The sequence below is a fragment of the Bos taurus genome, chromosome 2, assembly GCF_002263795.3.
Source record: "Bos taurus isolate L1 Dominette 01449 registration number 42190680 breed Hereford chromosome 2, ARS-UCD2.0, whole genome shotgun sequence".
Taxonomy (NCBI): Eukaryota; Metazoa; Chordata; class Mammalia; order Artiodactyla; family Bovidae; genus Bos; species Bos taurus.
The window spans coordinates 127052024-127075199 of NC_037329.1; the positions used below are offsets into that span (position 1 = coordinate 127052024).

Consider the following 23176-nt stretch of genomic DNA (forward strand, 5'->3'; position numbering starts at 1 on the left):
CCCCAGTCTTCCTCCCCCCAGCCATCACAGGCCACAAGAACCCAGATTCTAGGCTGTGCTGTATGCCAAGTCTGCACACCCCTCTCAAGAGACAGCCATTGGTGTCCTCCCTTTTTGCAGATGAGAAAACTGAGGCTCAGAGAGGTTGAGTCACTTGCCCAATGTCACACAGCCAGTGTGAGGCAGGTCTGGGATTTCTGCCTCGTTCCCCTAGGCCTCCCCCTACAGCAGGGACTGGGGACCTGCTCTGGGTTGCATGTTGGTACAGTATGAGCCTTTTGGCTTGGCAGCCCACAGGCGAGGCCTTGCCAAGGTAGTTCAGCGTTCTGGGTGCAGCAGCTAGGAGTGGGGAGGGAAAAGGTGCCTCTTTCCCCATCTGGGCCTGGCACTTGGAGTCCTCCCCACCGTGGGAAGACTGCCTGAGCTGCAGCTGTGTGCTTCCTCACCCACTGTCCTTGACTCAGGGCCAGACTATCTCCCCTCCCCTTTAACTCCCAGTGCCCCCTCCACCTCAAGAATCTAGCAGCCCCATGCCTCCCCAGAGAGAGAGCCTTCTCAGCACCAACACTGTAAGCAGCTCCAGGGATGACTTTAGTCATCCAGGGGCCAGAGGTCAAACTGGAGGATGGAGGTGGGAGGCCTTGGAGTGGCCTTGGGGACAGCATGTTCTGGCCAGTAAGTTAGTCACTAGTCACGGGAGTTTCCAGAGCTGTGAGGCCATCAAAGCAGAAAAACACCCGATACCCTGGACCTGGTTTGGACCCACCATCCCTGTCCCTCTCTCTCGGAATGGCCCCAGATCCCAGGAGAGACCTGAGTCCCCCTCCCCCGTGCAGCTGCTTTGGAGGTATTTATAGCCTGAGCGTGAGGCGGCAAGGACACGCGCTTTTATTTCGGAAGTGATAATTCCAATTCCAGGTGGGTGAGCCCAGGAGGACCCAGCGTCCCCTCCCCTACTCTACTCTCACTACCAGGGCCCTGGGGACCGCCCCTGCTACCACTCAGCCCACCTAGAAACGGCCGCCTTCTTAGTCCCAAGTGTGTGGGCCAAACCAGTTTTCAGACGTCAAACTGGGCACCACCAACCAACCTCCAAGACCCCGCGCCCGGCAGGCGTTTAGAACTCCATTCTCAGTCCTGGATCCGCCTGCAATGCGGGAGACCTGGGTTCGATCCCTGGGTTGGGAAGATCCCCTGGAGAAGGGAAAGGCTACCCACTCCAGTATTCTGACCTGGAGAATTCCATGGATTGTATAGCCCATGAGATCGCAAAGAGTCGGACAAGACTGAGCGACTTTCACTCTCGGTCCCGGAATAGGAAGCGCGGCTCGGTGCTGACCTCTAATGGACGAGGCTGGTAGTGCGGGACGACGGCAGTGCCTGAGCCGCCCGGGCCTGAGGGGCCACCGGCGTTTCCATCTCCTCCCCTCCCAACTCTGCTCCGCCCGGTCGAGAAGGAAGCCCTGAAACTGGCTCCTCGGCGCGTCTTTGCTCCATCCCTGGGGCTCCAGGATTGTGCCCGGCAAGCCAGGAACCTGCGGCAAAGATGCCTCCCTGGGTGTAGGCGTGGAGTTCATTAGGCACACCTTGTCCACGCCCCGCCCACTGTGGGCACAGGGCCCAGGCACGTAGCTGATGTCTATCTGATCGTCAAATATTTGTGGCGTACCTGCCAGGCCAGAGAGAAGAGGCCACGGCCCTGCCCTCCTGGGGCTCCCGGGTCAGTCCTGGGGGCCTGACTGTACCTGTGCAAGGCAGCATGAATAAGGGGACTACGGGACACACGGGCTGTGAAAGCGCAGAGGATGGGGGCGGGGGTGGGGGTCGGGCAGGTTCGTGGAGGCGGCGAGAACCTGAAAGAGAAGCAGATGTTAGCTCGGCAGAGAAGCCGAGAAAGGCATTCCAGGTAAAGGGTCTGCGAAGGCAGAGGGCAGGCGGCAGAGGTAGTGCAGAGCACGAGAGAACTGCCCCTGGGCTGGAGGGTGCGCGAGGCGGTTGCTGGCCAATCGGGATCGGCCGTGTTGGGCTCTCCGGCAGCCTGGATTGGGTCTCTAGATATCCCAGGGGAGGGGGCTGCGGCTCCATCCCCGCCCCCAATCGCGGGCAGGTTGCAGCGCCCCCTGGGAGCCGGGCTAGGGTCTCAGCTGGTTGGTTCCTCCTAGGGCTTCTCCAGGCTGCGATACTTCTTACGCAACACGGACACCGGGTCTTTGAAGAGCACTGGGTCTAGACGGAGGCGCGAGGACACGAGGGGCATGTGGCCGAACCCTGCGGCCATCTGGTTGATGCAGTCCTGGGCGGCCGGCCGAGGCTCCGATCTGAGCCGCGGACTCCCAGGCACCTAAGAGGGGGGGCGGAGAATGCGCTGGGGAGGGGTGGCTTCTCTTACTTGGAACCCCGCCCTGCCGCCCCTCCCCCCCGCCCGTCCCGTGCAGCACAAAGGATTTGGGTTAGACAGAGCGTGGCTTCCCTAGCCAGGGCCCTCCCAGTGCCGACCACGCCCATGGGTCCTCACCAGTGGAGGTTTGGCCTCCTGATGCCACGGCCCATAGGGCACCTTGATAGGCGGCAACTTGGTGACGGCTGCTACTAGAAAGTTCATCAGGACTTCCACGCAGGGGGGTGACTCATCTGCCAGGGTCCTCAGAGCCTTGGGCAGGGAGTGGGTGAAGAGGGTGTGGTAATACCTGGGTGAGAGGAGAGGAACAGGAGAGGGTGCAGCCCCATTCCCCCCCAAGGCCGAATTCTTCTCCCTCCTGGCCTCACTCTCCCATTGATTCCAATTCCTAAGCTTCCTGTGAAAGTCCTGCACCCTTTTCTGAGCCCTGGCCGCCTCCAGGAGCTCCCATCCCGTGTATGCTCTGCTCTCCACTACTCTGTGCCCTGTGGCTTCTCTGCAGCCAATAGTGAAATGAAATGCAAAAGAGAAAAGAAATGCAAAACGGCAAAATGGTTGTCTGAGGAGGCCTTACAAATAGCTGAGAAAAAAAAGAGAAGCTAAAAGCAAAGGAGAAAGGGGAAACTATACCCATCTTGAATGCAGAGTTCCAAAGAATAGCAAGGAGAGATAAGAAAGACTTCCTCAGTGATCAGTGCAAAGAAATAGAGAAAACAATAGAATGGGAAAGGGTAGAGATCTCTTCAAGAAAATTAGAGATACCAAGGGAACATTTCATGCAAAGATGGCCACAATAAAGGACAGAAATGGTATGGACCTAACAGAAACAGAAGGTATTAAGAAAAGGTGGCAAGAATATACAGCAGAACTATACAAAAAAGATTTTAACGACCCAGATGACCATGATGGTGTGATCACTCACCTAGAGCCAGACATCCTGGGGTCCAAAGTGAAGCTGGGCTTAGGAATCATCACTATGAACAAAGCTAGTGGAGGTGATGGAATTCCAATTGAGCTATTTCAAATCCTAAAAGATGATGCTGTGAAAGTGCTGCACTCAATATGCCAGCAAATTTGGAAAACTCAGCAGTGGCCACAGGACTGGAAAAGGGCAGTTTTCATTCCAATCCCAAAGAAAGGCAATGCCAAAGAATGTTCAAACTACCGCACAATTGCACTCATCTCATACACTAGCAAAGTAATGCCCCAAATTCTCCAAGCCAGGTTTCAAATTTCCAGATGTTCAAACTAGATTTAGAAAAGGCAGAGGAACCAGAGATCAAATTGCCAACATCCATTGGATCATAGAAAAAGCAAGAGAGTTACAGAAAAACATCTACTTCTGCTTTATTGACTATGTTAAAGACTTTGACTGTGTGGATCACAACAAACTGTGGAAAATTCTGAAAAAGATGGGAATACCAGACCACCTGACCTGCCTCTTGAGAAACCTCAGGAGGTTTCCAGGTCAAGAAGCAATAGTTAGAACTGGACATGGAACAACAGATTGGTTCCAAATTGGGAAAGGAGTATGTCGAGGCTGTATATTGTTACCCTGCTTATTTAACTTATATGCAGAGTACTTCATGCAAAATGCCAGGCTGGAAGAAGCACAAGCTGGAATCAAGATTGCCGGGAGAAATATCAATAACCTCAGATATGCAGATGACACTACCCTTATGGCAGAAAGCAAAGAAGAACTAAAGGGCCTCTTGATGAAAGTGAAAGAGGAGAGTGAAAAAGCTGGCTTAAAACTCAACATTCAGAAAACGGAGATCATGGCATCCAGTCCCATCACTTCATGGCAAATAGATGGGGAAACAATGGAAACAGTGAGAGACTATTTTCCTGGGCTCCAAAATCACTGCAGATGGTGACTGCAGCCATGAAATTGAAAGGTGCTTTCTCCTTGGAAGAAAACTTATGACCAACCTAGACAGCATATTAAAAAGCAGAGACATTACTTTGCCAACAAAGGTCCATCCAGTTGAAGCTATGGTTTTTCCAGTAGTCATGTATGGATGTGAGAGTTGGACTATAAAGAAAGCTGAGCACCAAAGAATTGATGCTTTTGAACTGTGGTGTTGGAGAAGACTCTTGAGAGTCCCTTGGACTGCAAGGAGATCCAACCAGTCCATCCTAAAGGAAATCAGGCCTGAATATTCTTTGGAAGGACTGATGTTGAAGCTGAAACTCCAATACTTTGGCCACCTGATGTGAAGAACTGACTCACTGGAAAAGACCCTGATGCTGGGAAAGATTGAAGGCAGTAGGAGAAGGGGACGACAGATGATGAGATGGTTGGATGGCATCACCGACTCAATGGACATGAGTTTGAGCAAACTTTGGGAGATGGTGATGGACAGAGAAGCCTGCTGTGCTGCAGTCCATGGGGTCACAAAGAGTCGGACATGACTGAGCGACTGAACTGACTGAACTCTCCTCTCCCTTAGGCTCCTTGGGGGCCCTCACCTGGGCTCTGAGTCTGAATTCAGGCAGGAGGAAAGGATCAGCTGGATCCCAGGCCTTCAAAGGTGGAAGCCCAAAGAGTAGCTTCAGGGAGGCTGTGGATTTACCACACCTCCCCAAAATCCAAACCCTGTCCATGGCCTCTGCATGGCTCTACTTAAAATACCACTAGCTGCCTTTGGTTGACTATCTGTGTGCGAAGGACGTCATGTACTTTTCTTATGTGATGGTCACACCAGCCCTGTGAGGTGAATACACTTACAAATGAGGAAACTGAACCTCAAGAGAGGTGGGGAGACTTGCCCATCACAGCACTGGGAAGTGGCCTTGAACCTGGATCTCGGGGCGATATGCTGGCTGTATGTGTCCACTCCCATACCACCCTGCTCCTGGTTCAAAGAGGGGGGTCTCTGTGGCCCTCTGAGTCCAGTGCCCGCGTTACCATCGGTACCTGTGGTAGAAGGCAGCTGAGGTGAGAACCATGGAGAATTCATTGGCCCTCTCTCCAGTGTAGCCCCAGCCCCCCTGGGTCTCATCCCAGAAGTGGCTCCATGTGAGAAAGCCGACCATCCGCTCCGGGAAGCTCTGCCATACCATGAAAGCGAAGTCCACCTGCGGAGATATTTAAGTGAGGTGTGAGGAAGGACTTTCTGCTGAGCCAGGAACATCGGAGACATGGAGTCAAGGCCAGCCCGGCTGAGGGGACTCGGGGGAGAGGAGATGGCAGCCTGAAAATGTCCAGGGATTGCTTAGGAACTCCCCAACTGGGAAATAGAAACAGTGCTTTTGCAGCTGGAAACTGAAAATGTTTTCAGAGAGTCTGTGAAGTGAAAGTCGCTCAGTTGTGTCCGATCCTTTGCAACCCCATGGACTGTAGCCCGCCAGGCTCCTCTGTCCATGGAATTCTCCAGGCAAGAATACTGGAGTGGGTAGCCATTCCCTTCTCCAGGAGATCTTCCTGAGCCAGGGCTTGAACCGGGGTCTCCTGCATTGCAGGCAGATTCTTTACCATCTGAGCCACCAGGGAAGACCAAAGAATCTGTGGAAAGCTTCTGTTAGATTTCTAAGGAGGAGGCTGATGGCTCACCTGGGTGATTTCTAAAGCAGGAGGCTAGACCTCTTGATCTTTGATCATCCCAGCTCCTGGACTCTGAGGGGCTGCCAGGACCCACACAGGGGTCCTCTTGGGGGTACTCACCTCACTTGTGGAAAGACTGCTGTGGGCGTCCAGGCTCAGGATGGCATCGGTGCTGATGGCGCTGTACGGGAGGAAGCGGTCACTGGCCTGCAGGGGGACGGGGTGGAGGGCAACTCAGCTGTGGGACCCCTCCCCAGGCTCGCATGGTGAGAATCTGAAAATCTGCTAAGCAGGATCCCCCCCGCCCCGCCACCCCCCACAGGCATGGTGTAAAAGGAAGAGCCATGAAAACAAGTCTGCAAGGAACTTGGACCCGAGGACCTCGCTTTCCCTCTGTGGATTTCAGTGCGCCCTTTGGTTAAATGGGGCCATTGGTGTCTAGGTTCCTTCCAGGTTTGACATTTCAGGATTCCTCTAGTGTCACATCAGATGCTCACCTCAACCCTGGAAGGGGTTGTTAAACATCCTTTGTTTCAAAGAGACAGGTTCAGAGAGATGGGCTTGCCCAGGATGGCACAGCGAGCGGTTGTGTCACACCATCCCAGATTCTCAGAAGCCACCTGCCCCATCCCCACCCCCGCCCCAAATGCTGCCACCTGCCCAAGTTTCCCCTCTCTCCCTTACCTGAGACAGCAAGGTAGTCCCTCTGCCTTCCCTCATCACACAAAACCTGGTTCTCTGGCGGTACAATTCACAAGGACGGAAGAGAATCATTTCTATTAGGCCTGCAGCTGAAACCCACGGTCTGATTTCTCCAGGCCCAACTTGAAGTCCAGCTGTGGCTCAGGCCCAAGTCAACCCTGCTGTGTGTGTGTTCCCCAGATCCCAGCCTTCTGCCCTTCCTGTGCCCCTCCCCATCCTCACCTTCCTGTGCCCATCAAGGACTGTCAAGGGCACTGCTGTCTCAGGCCACCTGGGTGGGGGTGGCTTCTTACTGCTCCAGAGAACCAAGATCTAGAAGGAAAGACGGGGGAGGATGTCCTGAAGTCTGGGGCAGAAGGTGGTGGTGGAGGTGTCCCAGGAGTACTCTTTCTCAGGGTGGAAAAAGTTTAGGGGAGCCACTGTTGTATGTGACTTTGGAAGGAATTTAGTTGGATCCAAGGTGCATTTATGGCTGCCCTGTTTTTGCCTCTGGGCTTCTGGAAGGCATGAAGTCCAGTAACACACACGCTACCTGTAGCGTTAGAGCTCAGGTCACACCTACCCTGGACCCTGACCCCATCCCCATCTTTTCTCGAAGGTTTTTATTCTCTTCCTCTTGCTCTTTTATCATTCCCAGCCCAGCTCAAGTGTCCCATCTTTGAAGCTGCTCCATCTGTGCTCTGGCTGAACAAACTGCTTATTTCCTTTCCAAGTACTCTCGAGAGCCTATCTGGTTTCTCTGGAAGTGACATTTGACAGTCTGTGTGCTGGGAGATGCTAACTAAATATGAATCTGGGGCAGACTCCTTTCCTGCTTTTTCTCTGCATCCTCAGCATCAAGCCCAGGGTGCTCAGAAAATGCCGGATGAGCAAATGAATGCATGTACGTTTACTTCAACCTCCCAAGAGGTGCCTGTTTTTCAGGGGGCTTCATCAGTTTCCATGAGGGAAGAGGGGATGGAGGTGGGGGAAAGGACCTAGGGAGGAACTTGGAACTGAAAGAGGAAGGCAGCAATGGTACTTGAAAATCCTTCCCATGGCTCTCCCACAATGTGTGGTTATCCTTGGTGTCCAGATGTCTTCAAGGGCCCCGCCCTGTTCCTTGCCCCAACTCTGTATCCAAGCACCCCAGCTGGCAAGGGGACTGACCTGGGCACAGTGCTGGGCGCCTGCCACCGCCTGGATGAGCTTCAGGGGAGGCTGGCCTAGAGCCCCCACCCAAATCAGGGCACTGAACCTGCCCAGAGGACGAGAGCCTGGAGGAATGAGACACAGGCTGTTAGTGTGGGAGGGAACAGAACCCCCTGGAGAATGACCTGAGCTGGGAACCTGGGGAGCCGGGAGGGGTGGGGGATTTGGAGAGGGGTTTGGTAGTACCTTAGGGCTGAGGCTGGGGCAGACTTGGGGCGAGTTGATGAGGGGACTTCAAGGTGTCCCATCCCTAGGGCACTCACCCTGTTGTAGGTGGTAGAAGGGGAAGTCTGAGGGGCTTGTGGAGAAAGTGGACAGGGCCAGGAGTGCCCCTGGGGGGCTGTTCCACAGCAGCGAGGGGTGAGCAGATGCTCCAGAGACTCGGTCCTGAATAATCTGGGAAAGGAGAGAAGGCTGGGCAGAGGGCGTGGCTAGTGTGGTGGTGGGCGGGGCCTGAGGAAGCGAGGACCCGGTGCAGCCCCACACCTCCCCCTCCAGGAATCGGGGAAGGCAGCATCGGCATCACCAGATGTCTGGGGACAGCAGGGTTCAGAGTCCAGAGTAGGGGTCACTGCCTGATGCTGTCTGCACTCGTGGCAGACACCACGAACAGGCCATGACGTTCTTTCCAGAACCAGAATCCCTCCCAACACAAGCCCCAGGCAACCAGCGCCCATCAGCTGGAGCTGCCGGATGCTTAGCAATCTGTTTGCTACAGATGTCGCTCTAGAGAGGGGGAAACTGGGCCAAGACCGGAGAAGGAGCTCATTCAAGAGCTCGGAGCCAAGTCTCAGATTCTTCCCAGAAGCATCTTCAAAGGGGACGCCTAAGCACCAGGGCAGAGGAGGTGTTAGAAGAGAGGGGCATGGCGAGGGGACAGGGATGGGGTGGAGCCAGGCATCCGAGCCCCCCTCGGGTGAGTCCCCCTCACCTCCAGAGTGGTGTGGATGACTTTCTCCACGGAGGAGAAGTACGCATCCCACAGAAACTGGGCCTGCTGACGCAGGGCAAGGACCCGTGTGAGGGGCATCTCCTGGAGGGCAGCCAGGACCTGGGGCCAGAGGGAGAAAAAAAAGAGGCATGCGGCCCTGGCAGGCTCTGACTCACCTGGTGTGGGGACAACCTAGGGTGGGGGTCTGGAACCAGAAGTCGGCTCCCTGCGGTTCTCTACATGGGTTGGCAGCTGTCATCCTTGGCAAAATCCCAGGTAATTTAGCAATCAAGTGTTCAAGGGTCACACAGAGCTGGGTTTAAATCCCACTTAGTAACTGTGTGACTGTGGACAAAGCACTTAACCTCTTTGAGTCTGTTTCCTCATCTGTAAAGTGGACAGATAGTACTGGCCTCATAGGGTGGTTGCAAGGATTAAATTAGCTGATATATATTAAGTGTTTAGCACATTGTAGAGGCTCAGTGAAAGGAAGCTATTCCTGTTAGCTTCTTGCCCTGTTCTCCACTTCTCAGGAGATTCGAGGCTTACGTTTCTATTTTTCAGAGATGGGCAAAGTTAGTTTCATCAGACGGGAAAATCACTGAGCATTTTGCTTTCCCACTCCAAGCTCCATGTAGGCGCTCAGATTTTGGATTTTTGTGTGACTTTTCCTTAAGCTAAGTACTTAAGCAGTCATGGACCGGTGGGAAATCATCTAGTCTAACTTATCCCATTGTACAGATGGGGGAACTGAGGCTGAAAGAGGCTGAGGACTTGCTCTCAGAACCCCAGAGGCTTAGGGCTGGGGGGTAAAGTCATCAATATACATAAACGGAGGATAGGAGTGAGGGCTAGGATCCCGGGGTCCCCCCATGTCCCGAGTCCAGTCCCCACCCCACGGGCAGGGCCCTGAGCTACCTGAAGTGGGAGCCTCTCGTCAGCTACAACGGCTGCCTTGGTCCAATCGATGACTTCTGAGAAGGGCAGCTCCCAGCGAGGGCTGAGAAGCACAGGAATGCAGCCAGCCTGGGGGGTAGGGGGGTCACTGGGGAGCCCAGTCCCACCCTGCACACACTCACCCCTCCTCTCTGCTGCACTGGGGGCAAGGGGTAAAGAAGATAGAAAAGTGGGATTTTTTCTGGGGATGGAGTGTTATTCTGCACGGGGTGTAGTGAATATGGCTGGAGACACACCTGAGTCTCAGAGTAAAGGAGTGGGCAGCTCACCACCCCTTCCCATTGGTTTGGGCTTAGACTACCCTTCCAGTTCAGGAGTGTGGGGGGAGATGGCTGGGGGGTGCCCCCATCGGGGTTGTACCTGCAGGGCTTGAAGGAAGTGCAAGGCATCAGGATTGCGGCCAGGGATGAGGCAGAAGGTGGCGTTGGGTAGCGTCGCCCTGGGGTGGGTCCTGAAGAGGCACAGGAAGGGGTCCTGCACATAGAAAGCCTAAGACAGCTGCCCCCACCCAGCTCCCTGGATGCCCCCCCAGCCCTCCACACTAACACTCCCAAATTCACAGTGTGCAAGCCCACCATCATGTTCCCATATTTTAACATTCTTGCACACGCACAGCCACACACTGTCCCTGTCCCACTGCTAAGGCAGCAGGCAGGAACCCCGAGCTCAAACTCCGCCGCTGCCCTCAGGATTAGGCACCTCCCTTCTCTTCTCTGGACCATGGTTTGCACATTTGCAAAATGGGAGGCAGCTGAGCTGCTGTTTCCGCTGACTTGGGCACGTACATATGTGTTTGCCCTCCCACCACTCGCCACACGCAGACTTCTGGGCACCCCTCACCTGAGTGGCCTCCATGCCCTGCCCTCCCCCAATCCTCAGAGCCCAGGCCCGTGAAAGACTCTTCTGTCCGAAGGTGGGCTGGGCCCCCAGCCTGGAACCACACAGGAAGCAGCTGCCCAGAGAGGGCCCTCGCCCAGAGGACAGGCCTCCTCTGTTCCTCCCCCTCCCCTCCCCCCAGGCCCAGGGCCACCCTCAGGCCGCGTGTCTGTGGGGGGCGGGGTAGAAGTCACAGCCTCCTCAGAGCCACTGCCTACCCTGGGACTGCTTGGCCAGGGAAGGAGTGCCATGACCTGGCTACGGGGTGTGTGTGTGTGTGTGTGTGCGCTCGCACGGGTGTGGGTGTGCATGTGTGTGTGTGCGCACACGCACGCATGGGTGTGCACAAGACTCCGAGCTGCAAGGGTGTGTGTGTGTGTGTGTGTGTGTGTGTGTGTGCGCACACGCATGCATGGGTGTGCACAAGACTCCGAGCTGCGGGTGTGTCTGTGTGTGGGGGGGAGTGTTTGTGGTGTGTGTGTGTGCACACACATGCATGGGTGTGTACAGGACTCCGGGCTACGGGGTGTGTGTATATGTGTGTGTGTGCGTGTGCACACATGGGTGTGCACAGGACTCCAGGCTATGGGGTGTGTTTGTGGTGGGTGTGTGCGGGTGTGTGTGTATGCATGTATGTGCGTGTGCGCATGCACGCATGGATGTGCACAGGACTCCGGGCTATGGGGTGTGTGTGTGGTGTGTGTGTGTGGTGTGTGTGTGTGGTGTGTGGTGTGTGTGTGTGGTGTGTGTGTGTGTGGTGTGGTGTGTGTGTGTGTGGTGTGTATGTGGTGTGGTGTGTGTGTGTGTGTGTGTGTGTGGTGTGTGTGTGGTGTGGTGTGTGTGTGTGTGGTGTGGTGTGTGTGTGTGGTGTGTGTGTGTGTGTGGTGTGGTGTGTGTGTGTGGTGTGTGTGTGTGTGTGGTGTGTGTGGTGTGTATATGTGTGTGTGTGTGTGTGGTGTGGTGTGTGTGTGTGTGTGTGTGGTGTGTGTGTGGTGTGGTGTGTGTGTGTGTGTGTGTGGTGTGTGTGTGTGGTGTGTGTGTGTGTGGTGTGTGTGTGTGTGTGGTGTGTGTGTGTGGTGTGTGTGTGGTGTGGTGTGTGTGTGTGGTGTGTGTGTGTGTGGTGTGTGTGTGTGTGGTGTGGTGTGTGTGTGTGGTGTGGTGTGTGTGTATGTTCAAACATGGGTGTGCACAGGACTCTGGGGCCCATAGGCCTGCTCTGAGTGGGACTGAGGAGTAAGGCCGAGGGGATCCCAGGACCCTTCTCACCTACAGCCTGTCTGGTCCTGAGTCTGAACTTTCAGGAAGCAATCCTAGGAGTAGTTAGCCTCTGGACCAACCTTCCTTGAACAGATGGGGAGACTGAGTCTCAGAGAGCCCGAGGACTGGCTCAGGGTCTCAGAAAAGGGTGGGGGCTCTGCTGGAACTGGAACCAAGGTGTGCTGGCCCCTGACCCTGGGTTATCTGGGCCCCCTGGAGCTGCTGCCCAGGGGTCTCCCAGCGGACCCGGCTTTCTTTGTCTGATACTCAGGTGTCCATCAGGCTTCTCCTGGAAGAAGCTGCAAGTTAAAAACAGGACACCCTTCATCTCACTAAAAGCCACAGTAAACCCCTGAAGGACTGAAAACTCCTAAGTTGAAGGCTACAGAGAAACCAGAGCCAGAGAACTTACTGAATAAACTGTACCAGTCAGTCCTCGTTAACCTCCTCTGTGTGTTTGCACATCCTTCTTCAGCCTGAAGCACCCTTCCCTGCCTTGCAGCCTGAAGAGCTCCCCCTGCTCTGTCTTAATGTCTAAAGTTCAAATATCACCTCCTCTGGGAAGCCCTCCATGGTCTCTCCAGAGATGGCGCCTTCCTCTGCTCCCACAGCCTCTCCGTGCCCTGAAGTAGTAATGAACTGAGTTAACCTTACCAGAGATCAAATTGCCAACATCTGCTGGATCATCGAAAAAGCAAGAGAGTTCCAGAAAAACATCAACTTCTGCTTTATTGACTATACCAAAGCCTTTGACTGTGTGGATCACAATAAACTGTGGAAAATTTTGAAAGAGATGGGCATACCAGACCATCTGACCTGCCTCTTGAGAAACCTGTATGCAGGTCAGGAAGCAACAGTTAGAACTGGACATGGAACAACAGCCTGGCTCCAAATAGGAAAAGGAGTACGTCAAGGTTGTATGTCACCTTGCTTATTTAACTTATATGCAGAGTACATCATGAGAAACGCTGGGCTGGAAGAAGCACAAGCTGGAATCAAGATTGCTGGGAGAAATATCAATAACCTCAGATATGTAGATGACACCACCCTTATGGCAGAAAGTGAAGAGGAATTAAAAAGCCTCTTGATGAAAGTGAAAGAGGAGAGTGAAAAAGTTGGCTTAAAGCTCAACATTCAGAAAACGAAGATCATGGCATCTGGTTCCATCACTTCATGGCAAATAGATGGGGAAACAGTGGAAACAGTGTCAGACTTTATTTTTTTAGGCTCCAAAATCACTGCAGATGATGACTGCAGCCATGAAATTAAAATACACTTACTCCTTGGAAGGAAAGTTATGACCAACCTAGATAGCATATTCAAAAGCAGAGACATTACTTTGCCAACAAAGGTCCGTCTAGTCAAGGCTATGGTTTTTCCAGTGGTCATGTATGGATGTGAGATTTGGACTGTGAAGAAAGCTAGGCACCAAAGAATTGATGCTTTTGAACTGTGGTGTTGGAGAAGACTCTTGAGAGTCCCTTGGACTGCAAGGAGATCCAACCAGTCCATTCTGAAGGAGATCAGCCCTGGGATTTCTTTGGAAGGAATGATGCTAAAGCTGAAACTCCAGTACTTTGGCCACCTCATGCGAAGAGTTGACTCCTTGGAAAAGACTCTGATGCTGGGAGGGACTGGGGGCAGGAAGAGAAGGGGACGACAGAGGATGAGATGGCTGGATGGCATCACTGACTCAATGGATGTGAGTCTGAGTGAACTCCGGGAGTTGGTGATGGATAGGGAGGCCTGGCATGCTGCGATTCATGGGGTCACAAAGAGTCGGACATGACTGAGCGACTGAACTGAACTGAACTGAACCTTCACTGAGCATGTCCTTTGTTCTAAGTGCATTAAATACTTAGACTCACTTCATTCTCACAGCAACCCTAGGAGATGAGAGGTATGTGTATGCTCCATTTTACAGATGAGGAAACTGAGACCTAAAGAGGTTGCACAGCTCTGAAGTAGAGGAGCCAGGCAGGCAGCTTGCCCAGCCTCTCTCTACTTAACAATGTCTGTCATAACCAGGGACTTGTCTGTCTCTCTAATAAGACTGAGCTACTTGAAGGTTGGGGCTGTGCCTCCTTCAGCCAGTATCCCCAGGGCCAAGCAGAGCACCCAGCAGAGAATGGGCGCTCAGTGGTGCTAGACAAATGAAAGCTCAGTGTGCAACAGAGGAGAGACTCAACACCAATGGGCCAAATGTCTGAAAGGTCAGTTTTGGCACAAATTCTAGTAATGGAGCTGGCTGAGAGTAGTCAGTGAGTGGCCTCGGGAGGTGTCGAGTTCCCTATCAGAGGCTGGTTGAGCACTGCACGGCATGTGTGTGTGTGTGTGTGTGTGCACGTGTGTGTGTGTGTGTTGTAGAAGGGATGTCATGGTGACTGCTGATCATCTGTGACTATGTAAAGTGTTTGCCATGGACCTGGGGCCTCAGTGCCCAAGACTGCTGATGAGGTGACTCCACCCATGGCCCCAGGCAGGGCCGCATTGCAATTTGCAAAGCCCTAGGCTCTGGCCTTTGCAGCCCCTCAACCATAAAAATATTATAAAAATTATATTCGACAACTGTGTTGGTATAAAAATGAACATACGAATATATTAAAGCATTTTCTTCTATTTAAAAGTTCATTTCTTTTTTCCTTCTGATTTTCAAAGAAATGAAAACAGTTTCATGGGCTCCTACAATATCATGGGCCCTAGGCACTGCACCTCCTGGGCACAGTGGCGACAGGGCAGGGGATCTTAAAACGTGCATTAAATTTATGTTTTAAAAAAAAAGCAGGGAAGAACCTATGCACGTTTATATCCACACAGAGTACTTCAGAAAAGACACAAGAGAGACTAGCAACGGTGTTTGGCTCCAGGAAGGAAAACTGGGTGGCCGGAGACAGGAATGGCAGGGAGTTATTACTGTATACCCTTCTGTGCCTTTGGAATTTTGTACCATGTGAATGAATCCCCTATTCATAAAAGTAAATAAATAACAATTTAAACTGTTAGAGGCTTATTCCAGAGCAACAGGAGACTGTTCAACGAAGGTGGAAAAATATGGGCTTTGGAGCCAGAAATGTGCGGTTTAATCTCAAGCTCTGCAGCTCGTGAGTGCCAGATCAGAGCAGTGAGGGAGGCCCTGGTGAACCAAGGAGCTTGTCACCAAAGGCCCTTGGCGGGCTCCCTCCACCTCTCTGAGCCTCAGTTTCCTGTTCCCTGAAATGGGGATAGTAACACCTCCCTTGAAAGGTGCTTGAGAGGATTAGCCATGGCTGGCACAGCACCCGCCCCGGAGAGCGGGCTCTCCCCAATGCTCCTTTTCACCCTTCCCCTCCCCCCGGCGGAGTAAATGTGGGCCAGTGGTGGGGCCGTGAATTGCCTCTTTCTCTGGCCAGCACTTGTTTATTCAGGCTACCTTCCGGGGCCGGCCCATGGCTGTGGGCCTCCCTCTCTCTGTCCCTATACTTGACAGCTGTTCAGACAGCTGCCTGTCACTACAGGGAAACTGAGGCTCGGGCTACTCCAGAGATTACAAGTCCTGATGCCTGCAAGTAGGTGGAGACCAAACACAGAACTGCTTGAAGTTCGGGGGACAGTTAGACGCTGCCATGCATGACACCTTGGAAATAAACTTATCAAAAAGGCAACTCAGACGGTGGCCCACAGCAATTAGAAAACCCTGGCCAATTCTGGCCAGTTTGGATTCAATCAGTAAACATTTAGTGAGCTCCTACCTACCGTGTGCACTCCCCAAGTTTCAGTTTCTCAAAGTTCAGGCTAAAATACCTTTCAGATTCACCAGTAACCAATAGCATTTAGCAGTCACTAAAGTCAGCTGAAAGAAGAACTTCCTGTAACTAAGAATGGCTGTGTCTAATCAGACATAAGGCCGGGCAAGTGAGTGGAGAACCTTGTCACCAAAGGTCAGCTCCATCTGAATTTGGAGCTTGAGGTGCCTGGGGGGATCCCCAGCATTTCAGGTGCGGTCCAGAAGATGCCTGCTAGGGATGGGTCCTGGCAGAAGGGCCATGGGGACTGAGGGACAGGTCTGCTGTTCCTAACCTGGCTGCGGGGTTCCCTGGAGGCCATGTGCCTTTGGGAGGTAGAGAGATTCCATTCCCACAAGAGCCCTGTGGCTGAGAGAAGCCCCAGAAGCCCCAGGCAGAGGCAAAAATGGAGCTTGGCCACGTGAAGAATTCCTGGGAGGGAAGTGGAGCTCAGAATAAGCCATGTTGTTCTAGCAAAGAACAGGGAGATATCTGACACAGGGGACAAGAGAAGGATTCTAGAGTGACAGGTTCCAACTCTAGTCTGCCCAGCCAGCCTAGGATATTGCTGGCTTCCTGGGGGTGCAGAGGGATTAGGGTGCTTAGGGGTTAACTGCTTTACCACCTGAGATGTATCACCCCAACCAGCCCAGGCAGAGACATTTTTGAATGAGTTCTCCATGTCCCCATGGGTCCCCATGTCCCTTGTATGTATTCAGACACTCTCACTGGTGGGAATGCTTTTGCAGGTCTGACTTTATCCATATTTGCTATAGCCAAAGGCTAGAGGTTAATCCCCAAAATGAGACATAGGAGCAGCTTCCATCTGTGATCATGGCCCAGAGGCATGTCTCAGAATTGATCATAAACTCCTGCTTAAAACCCAGAACTCTAATGCTGAAAGCTTTGGAGCCACGCAATCCTAGATTAAAATACTAGCTGTACTCTTTCTGGCTGGGTGGCCTCAGGGAAGTTATTTAACCTCTCTGGGCTTTAGTGTCTGGTACACCAATACTTAAAAGATATAGATTAGTATTATTTTATGATAATCATTTATAAAAAGTGCTTAGCACATAGTGGGACTTCCCCGGTGGCTCGTAAAGAATCTGCCTGCAAGGCAAGAGACCCGGGTTCAATCCCTGGGTCAGGAAGATCCCCTGGAGAAGGGAATGACTACCCACTCCAGTATTTTTGCCTGCAGAATTCCATGGACAGAGGAGCCTGGTGGGCTACAGTCCATGGGGTTGCCAAGAGTTGGACACAACTGAGTGACTAGCACAAGCACACAGTAAGCACTATAGACTTGTATGTTAACTAAAATGTTAGGGAAGGAAGGATTGGCATAAAAGAAGAGTAAATAGGAGTGAATCACATTTTATGCTTTTAAAGATCCCCAAGAAAATATTCCAAAATCTGCCTTGAACACTTCTTGCAGCAGATCATCATCTTGCTAGTCGTGTTCTCTGTTGTCTAACCCGATTCCCTCCTGCTACAGCTGAGGTCTAAATTTGCCTATCTCAATCCTACCCGGGCTCCTGGGCTCACTCCTACCACAGACCCCTCCCATCCAGCCCCCAAGGGGAGAGGTCCACTTACTGCTTGGGTCCATGGTCCTGCTCACAACGCCCATCCCAGGGGCAGGCAGAGAAGTTGGTGCCCACCGTACGCCACCCGCCCCTCTCTTCTGCCATGGCTATCAGGGCCACCCCAGGGAGGGGGCTGTGCTGCTGCAGCTGGCCAAGAGCCCCCCCTCGCAAAGGGTGGGCTTCGGGGAGAAGCGGGAGGGCCACGTCAAAGCCGGGCCGGAAAGTGTCCATCGTGGGGCTGGCCTCGGCCACCATCGCCTGTCCCAGCTGGAAGATCCGGAGGCAAGGGGCGGGGTGGAGACTGAGGACCAGATGGTTCTTGCCCCCATCCCACTGCGGGAGCTCCGGGTGGCACTCTCCAGCAGGGGTGTCGGGGCTGAGGACGAGGATGAGGAGGCAAGCCTCCGCAGCGCTGGCTGTGTGGTAGCGGGAGCCCTCGATGGAAGTCAGGACCTTGCGCGGAGTCTCAGAGATGGGTCCGACCGCCGGGTACACGAACACCTTGAGGCCACCACCTCTGCACCTCGAGGCATCAAAGCAAGCTCCCCGGTAGCAGCTGCCGCCACGGGGGGCTTGAGGAGGTTGAGGGCCATCTTCTAGGAGCTCCCCAGGCTGGGAGAAACTCTGCAGGAGCTCTGCGTCCAGCCAGCGGGGCCAGCCTTGGGGGGCCCCTGCCTGGCGTCTGGCAGGCTCTGCCAGGCGGAGAACTGGGAAGACTCTTAGCAGGATGAGGAGCCAGGAGGCCGACAGGGCCAGCCAGAGGGACTTTCTTCTCCATGACTGCATGTGGCCACCCACAGCCAGAGCTGCAGGAAGCAGAGGAAGCCAGAGGTTCAGAGGGGGCGTCTCTGGGATGGGGATCCACCTTCTAGGTCAGCGCCCTCATTGTACAGATGGGAAGACTGAGGCCTGTGGAGGGCAAGATCCAACAGCAAGTCACAAGTCACAGGCCAGGGACGACCCCGCTCTCTGGCCCTGCCTTCTTGTGGTCCGGACTCTGCTTCCTCGGCCTTTGGACAACCAAGCCAGTTTTTGCCCTTCCCAGCAGGGCCCCCTGCCCCTGGGCGCTGCTCAGGCTGATGCAACCCCTGTGCAGACTGCAAGCCAGTGTCCTTCTGCCCTCCTGGCTGCACACCCTGACCTTAGCCTTGAGGGAGAGGAGGGCGGTCTGCCAGGCCATGGGGGACCTGTCAGGACTCCCACACGAGGCGGTCTGGCCAGGGTGCAGGGCTGGACAGAAGCAGGGCTGGTTTCCCCAATCCTCCCCCTTTCTGAGCAGCCCCTGAGCAGCCCGGCCACCCTGTGTCCACTGGCAAGCACTCCTGGGCTGAGGGCCCTGCGGCTGGAGCTAAAATTAGACCCTACATCCCATGTGGGCTCTCAGGGTCAGCTGAGGGCAAGGCCTGAGTGCAGCCGGTGGCCCCTGCCTGGGGGGCTGGGAGGGCTCTAAGTTCTGGTCCTCTCCCACCCTGCCGCTGTCCCAGTCCAGGCAGCTCAGTCCCTCCTCCCTCCACCTCTAGCAGCTGGTCCTGCACCCTCTGGCTTGGAGCTATCAGGGTGCAGAGGCCGGGGACCCCCTGCCAAGCCCCTGCCCCATGGCTCCCAAGCTCTGCTGTGTCTCGCCTCCCTTCTCAGGGCAGCGTTTGGTCAATCTAGATCTCTTTCCCAGCGGCAGCCTGACTCCTCCCCTGCCAGCTCTGATTGGCTCCTGTCTGTGAGGCAAGCTTTCCACTTAACCCCTTCCAAACCAGTTTTCTGGATTGCTAATAATGATAACCAGCAGGGCCCACAGCTCATGATTGGCCTTGAGCTATTCCAACCTCTATCTCACATCAGCCTTCCAAGGCCAAGGTTTCAGTTCAGTTCCGTTCAGTCGTTCAGTCGTGTCCAACTCTTTCCGACCCCATGAATTGCAGCACGCCAGGCCTCCCTGTCCATCACCAACTCCTGGAGTTCACTCAGACTCACGTCCATTGAGTCAGTGATGCCATCCAGCCATCTCATCCTCTGTCGTCCCCTTCTCCTCTTGCCCCCAATCCCTCCCAGCATCAGAGTCTTTTCCAATGAGTCAACTCTTCGCATCAGGTGGCCAAAGGACTGGAGTTTCAGCTTTACCATCATTCCTTCCAAAGAAATCCCAGGACTGATCTCCTTCAGAATGGACTGGTTGGACCTCCTTGCAGTCCAAGGGACTCTCAAGAGTCTTCTCCAACACCAACAGTTCAAAAGCATCAATTCTTCGGTGCTCAGCCTTCTTCACAGTCCAACTCTCACATCCATACATGACCACTGGAAAAACCATAGCCTTGACTAGATGGACCTTTGTTGGCAAAGTAATGTCTCTGCTTTTGAATACGCTATCTAGGTTGGACATAACTTTCCTTCCAAGGAGTAAGCGTCTTTTAATTTCGTGGCTGCAGTCACCATCTGCAGTGATTTTGGAGCCCCAAAAAAATAAAGTCTGACACTGTTTCCACTGTTTCCCCATCTATTTCCCATGAAGGGATGAGAATCACTGCCATTTCCTATGGATGAGCAAAATGAAACTCAGAGAGGGGATGGTATCTTCTAAGGAGACCCTGCTAAGGAGTGGCAGGGTGGGATTTGAACCTTGAGCTCCTGACTAGAGTCCTTAGAGCTTCCCACTGGTCACTGTAGCTGGGGGACTTGCTCCTGGCTGGGATACAGGCTCTCCACATTTTAACCCCTTCCATCAACAGATGAGATAATGAGGCATCAAGTGGCTGCGGTGTGGGTGTGTGATAATGGATAAGGTGCTTCCAACTATTCCCAGGATTGGTCTCTCTTCCTTCAGCCCTCCACCCTTACCCTCTGCCAATCCAACTCTAGCTCCAGCTTTTTCAGCACCTTTCCTGACACCTTACACTCAGGCCCATGGGTTAGCCCTTGCCTGGAGCTCTGTCGGAAGGGTCTGTAGTACTGGATCCTTGTTCCAGTCCATATGTGGAGTTCTTCCTGAGGGTGAAGGGCTTCCCTGTGGCTCAGATGGTAAAGAATCTGCCTGCAATGCAGGAGAGCTGGGTTAGATCCCTGAGAAAGGAAATGGCAGCCCACTCCAGGATTCTTGCCTGGAGAATTCCATGGACAGAGGAGCCACAAACAGTCTGACATGACTGAGTAACCAGCCCTTTCTTTTTCCTGAAGGCTCCATTTCCTGACTCTCCATTAATCCACACCCCACTGAGGGTCCCCCCCAGCCACCCCCTACCTCTCAGTTCTTGGGTCTGTGCTCTGTGGTGGGGAGTCAGGAATGGGTGATGTCACCCATGAGGAGTTACTGAAGTGATAGAAAGACAGACTGGCTTCCAGGAGCTCCAGTCTGACCTGGAGTGGCCTCTGTTTCTATCTCTTACTGGCTGGACAATGTTGGGCCTCTGTCCCTGCTTCTCTAGGGAGGGAGTAATAATATCCATTTTAAGACTATAGCCTAGTTAAAAGCCAGGCCTACCCTATGGGGGGGGGGGGGTCCCTGAACAAGTAGCAGTCTCCTGGCTTCTTTCTTTTTTTTAATTTAAAAATATTTACTTATTTATTTGACTGCATCAGATCTTGGTTGCAACACATGGGTTCTCTGTTGTGGTGCGGGGTGGCATGAGGGCCAAGTAGTTGCTATGTGGGTTTAGTTGCCACAAGGCAAGTGGGATCCTAGTTCCCCAACAAGGGACTGGCCCCGCTTCCCCCACATTGGAAGGTGGATTCTAAACCCCTGGACTACCAGGGAAGTCCTAGCCTCCTGCCTTCTTGCCTTCCCCTGATCTCAGAAGGCTGCTGACATGATGAGGGAGCCACCACAGGAATGTTAGGGCCTCAGGGGGCAGCCAGCCTGGGGTGGGGCACCATTCACACACTCAAGAATGTCCTCAAAATGGCCCACACAGGGGGGCTCTGGCCTCTTCACACTACAGGGTCAGTCACTAAGGGAGGCGCTGACTTTCCACAGGCATCAGGCTCTCTCCTGCAGCAAGAGAAAGGGGGCTGCTGCTGCCTCTCACCTTCCTGCACTAACTCCTCCTCCTCCAGGGACTGGTGCAAAGCTCCCTTCCTACAGGAAGCTTCCCTGACTCTTCTCTGGCTGGGTTAGGCTCTCCTTTAGGTTCTCATGCCGCTCCTTCTCCTCTGTCCCTGTACAAACTCATTCATTCATCCACCAAATACTTTTTTTTTTTTAACAAAATATATATATTTATTTATTTTGGCTACTTCTGGTCGTAGTCGCAGCACACGGGATTTGTGGTGTTTGGTCTCCAGAGAGCACGGGCTCAGTAGTTGCCCCTCGGCATGTGGGATCTTAGTTCTCTGACCAGGGGTTGAATTTGTGTCTGCTGCATTGGAAGGTGGGTTCTTAACCACCGAACTACCAGGGAAGTCCCTCATCCAGCAAACACTTAATAAGTACTAAGTACAGGCTAGGTTTTGTGCCAGGCTCTGGAGATACAATTCTGAAGAACAATAATAGCTAACATTCGTAACATACTTGGTGCCATCTGTGGCTCTAAGTGCCAGCGTATTTGTTTATTTAATCCTCTCCTGAGGGGGCTTTGAGGGAGATACTATTATTATCCCCATTTTCCAGGTGAGGAAATGGACCCAGAGAGCTGAGGTAACTTCCTTTTTTGGGCCTTGCCCCTTGGTATATGGGATCTGAGTTCCCGGATCAGTGACTGAACCCGCGCCTCCTGTGTTGGAAGCAAGGACCTTAACCACTGGACAGCCAGGGAAGCCCCAGCTTAGGTGACTGGACTCAATTTCCACACCTCAGCCTGGACTTAGACCCAGGCTGTCCATTCCTTTCACCTCTGAACCATTCTAGCTCCTGAGTGAGACAAACATTATGCACTCCCTCCCCCGAAATTCACTGTCCTAGGGAAAGAGAGGTCAGCTACCAGGCAATTACAGGATGAGGGAAGGGGACTATGGAAGGGCCCAGAGGGGCTGCCTAACCCACGGGGCCAGAAAAGCTGTCTGAGGCAGTGACGTCACTGTGGTTGCGTGTGTGGGGACAGACAGGAAATGGTAGAAGTGGAGGCAGGGACAGTTTTTTTCTGGGTCACCCCACAAGTCACTCACTCATTCTACAGCTACTTAATGAGCCCCTACTCTGGGCCAGGCAGGCCCTCAGGGAGTGAACCAAGCAAACAGAATCTTGCTCTGGTGGAGTTTGCTTTCCTGAGAGGGAAAATCAGCAATAAACAAAACAGACAAGTAACATACCCCATGAGATAGTTGGCAATAGTGGTCTGGAGAAAGGGAGGGCCTGCACTGTTAAATGTTACAGGCAGGCCTCCATGGGGCCTTCCCTGGTGGTTCAGTGGCTAAGACTCTGCGCTCCCCATGCAGGGGGCCTGGGTTCAATTCCTGGTCAGGGAACTAGATTTCACATGCCGCAACTAAAGTGTTCCCATGTCGCAAGTAAGAGATTCCATGTGCCGCAAGTGAGGCGTGATGGAGTCAAATAAATATATACATATTTTAAAAAAAAAGAAAAAGCAGGAAAAGCTGAGCTTTGAGGTGAGGGAGTAAGTGGAAGGTGTTTCTAGGGGAAGGTCATCCCCGCCCGGGCGCAGGTTCTGGGTGGGGACTCTGCCTGCCGTATGCCTGGTCTGACCTTGTTTTCCCAGCACCACTGAGACTCTGGTAAGAGGCTGATTTGGCAGCAGAGACAGAAGCAGGGAGACCCGTGGGGCCAGGTGAGTCAGGTGGGTGAGCTGTGATGGTGGTTTGGACCAGGGTGACATGGATGAAAGGAATAAGAAGCAGTTAGATCCTGGATCTATTTTGAGCCAGGGCAAAACAACAAATGTGCTGATGGATCGGATGTGAGGTTTGGCCTGAGCCTGAGCCGCAGGCAGGATGGAGCTGCTGTCAACTGAGATGAACTGAGTGGGGAGCCGATTAGGGAGAGAAGGTCAGGATTTCAGTTCTGAGGCTAGGAGTCATATCACATTCATC

General features: G+C 53.3%; 1 protein-coding gene across 5 annotated transcripts; it reads right to left on the reverse strand.

The window, feature by feature from the left end:
* Window positions 1-865: 865 nt before the first annotated feature.
* On the reverse strand, window positions 866-18860 carry EXTL1 (exostosin like glycosyltransferase 1). Of its 5 annotated transcripts, none has more exons than XR_805138.4 (13): window positions 17217-18860; window positions 10087-10177; window positions 9688-9795; window positions 8770-8889; window positions 8102-8234; window positions 7797-7903; window positions 6870-6959; window positions 6630-6683; window positions 6066-6152; window positions 5319-5479; window positions 2516-2687; window positions 1670-2341; window positions 866-1554 (listed from the first exon to the last, which is right to left on the reverse strand). XR_805138.4 is itself a non-coding variant. In XM_010802535.4 (12 exons), exons 1-12 carry the CDS (start codon window positions 17990-17992, stop codon window positions 2159-2161), a joined length of 2082 nt encoding a protein of 693 aa, XP_010800837.1. In that variant the 5' UTR covers window positions 17993-18860; the 3' UTR covers window positions 866-2158. The 5 variants fall into 5 exon arrangements, 3 of the variants coding, with proteins under 3 accessions (XP_010800837.1, NP_001093807.1, XP_005203164.1); XR_805137.4 differs by having other exon boundaries at window positions 866-1147; window positions 1233-2341; XM_010802535.4 differs by having other exon boundaries at window positions 866-2341.
* Between the last annotated feature and the right edge of the window lie 4316 nt (window positions 18861-23176).

What these genes read in the sequence shown, in the direction of transcription:
- EXTL1 (XM_010802535.4), bottom strand. Translation starts at nt 17,992, where the DNA reads ATGCAGTCATGGAGAAGAAAGTCCCTCTGGCTGGCCCTGTCGGCCTCC. An exon ending in ACTTCCTTCAAGCCCTGCAG is followed by an intron (nt 9,796 to 10,086) that starts GTACAACCCCGA and finishes CCTACCCCCCAG; the next exon opens with GCTGGCTGCATTCCTGTGCT. An exon ending in TCATCCACACCACTCTGGAG is followed by an intron (nt 8,235 to 8,769) that starts GTGAGGGGGACT and finishes CTCCTTTCCCAG; the next exon opens with ATTATTCAGGACCGAGTCTC.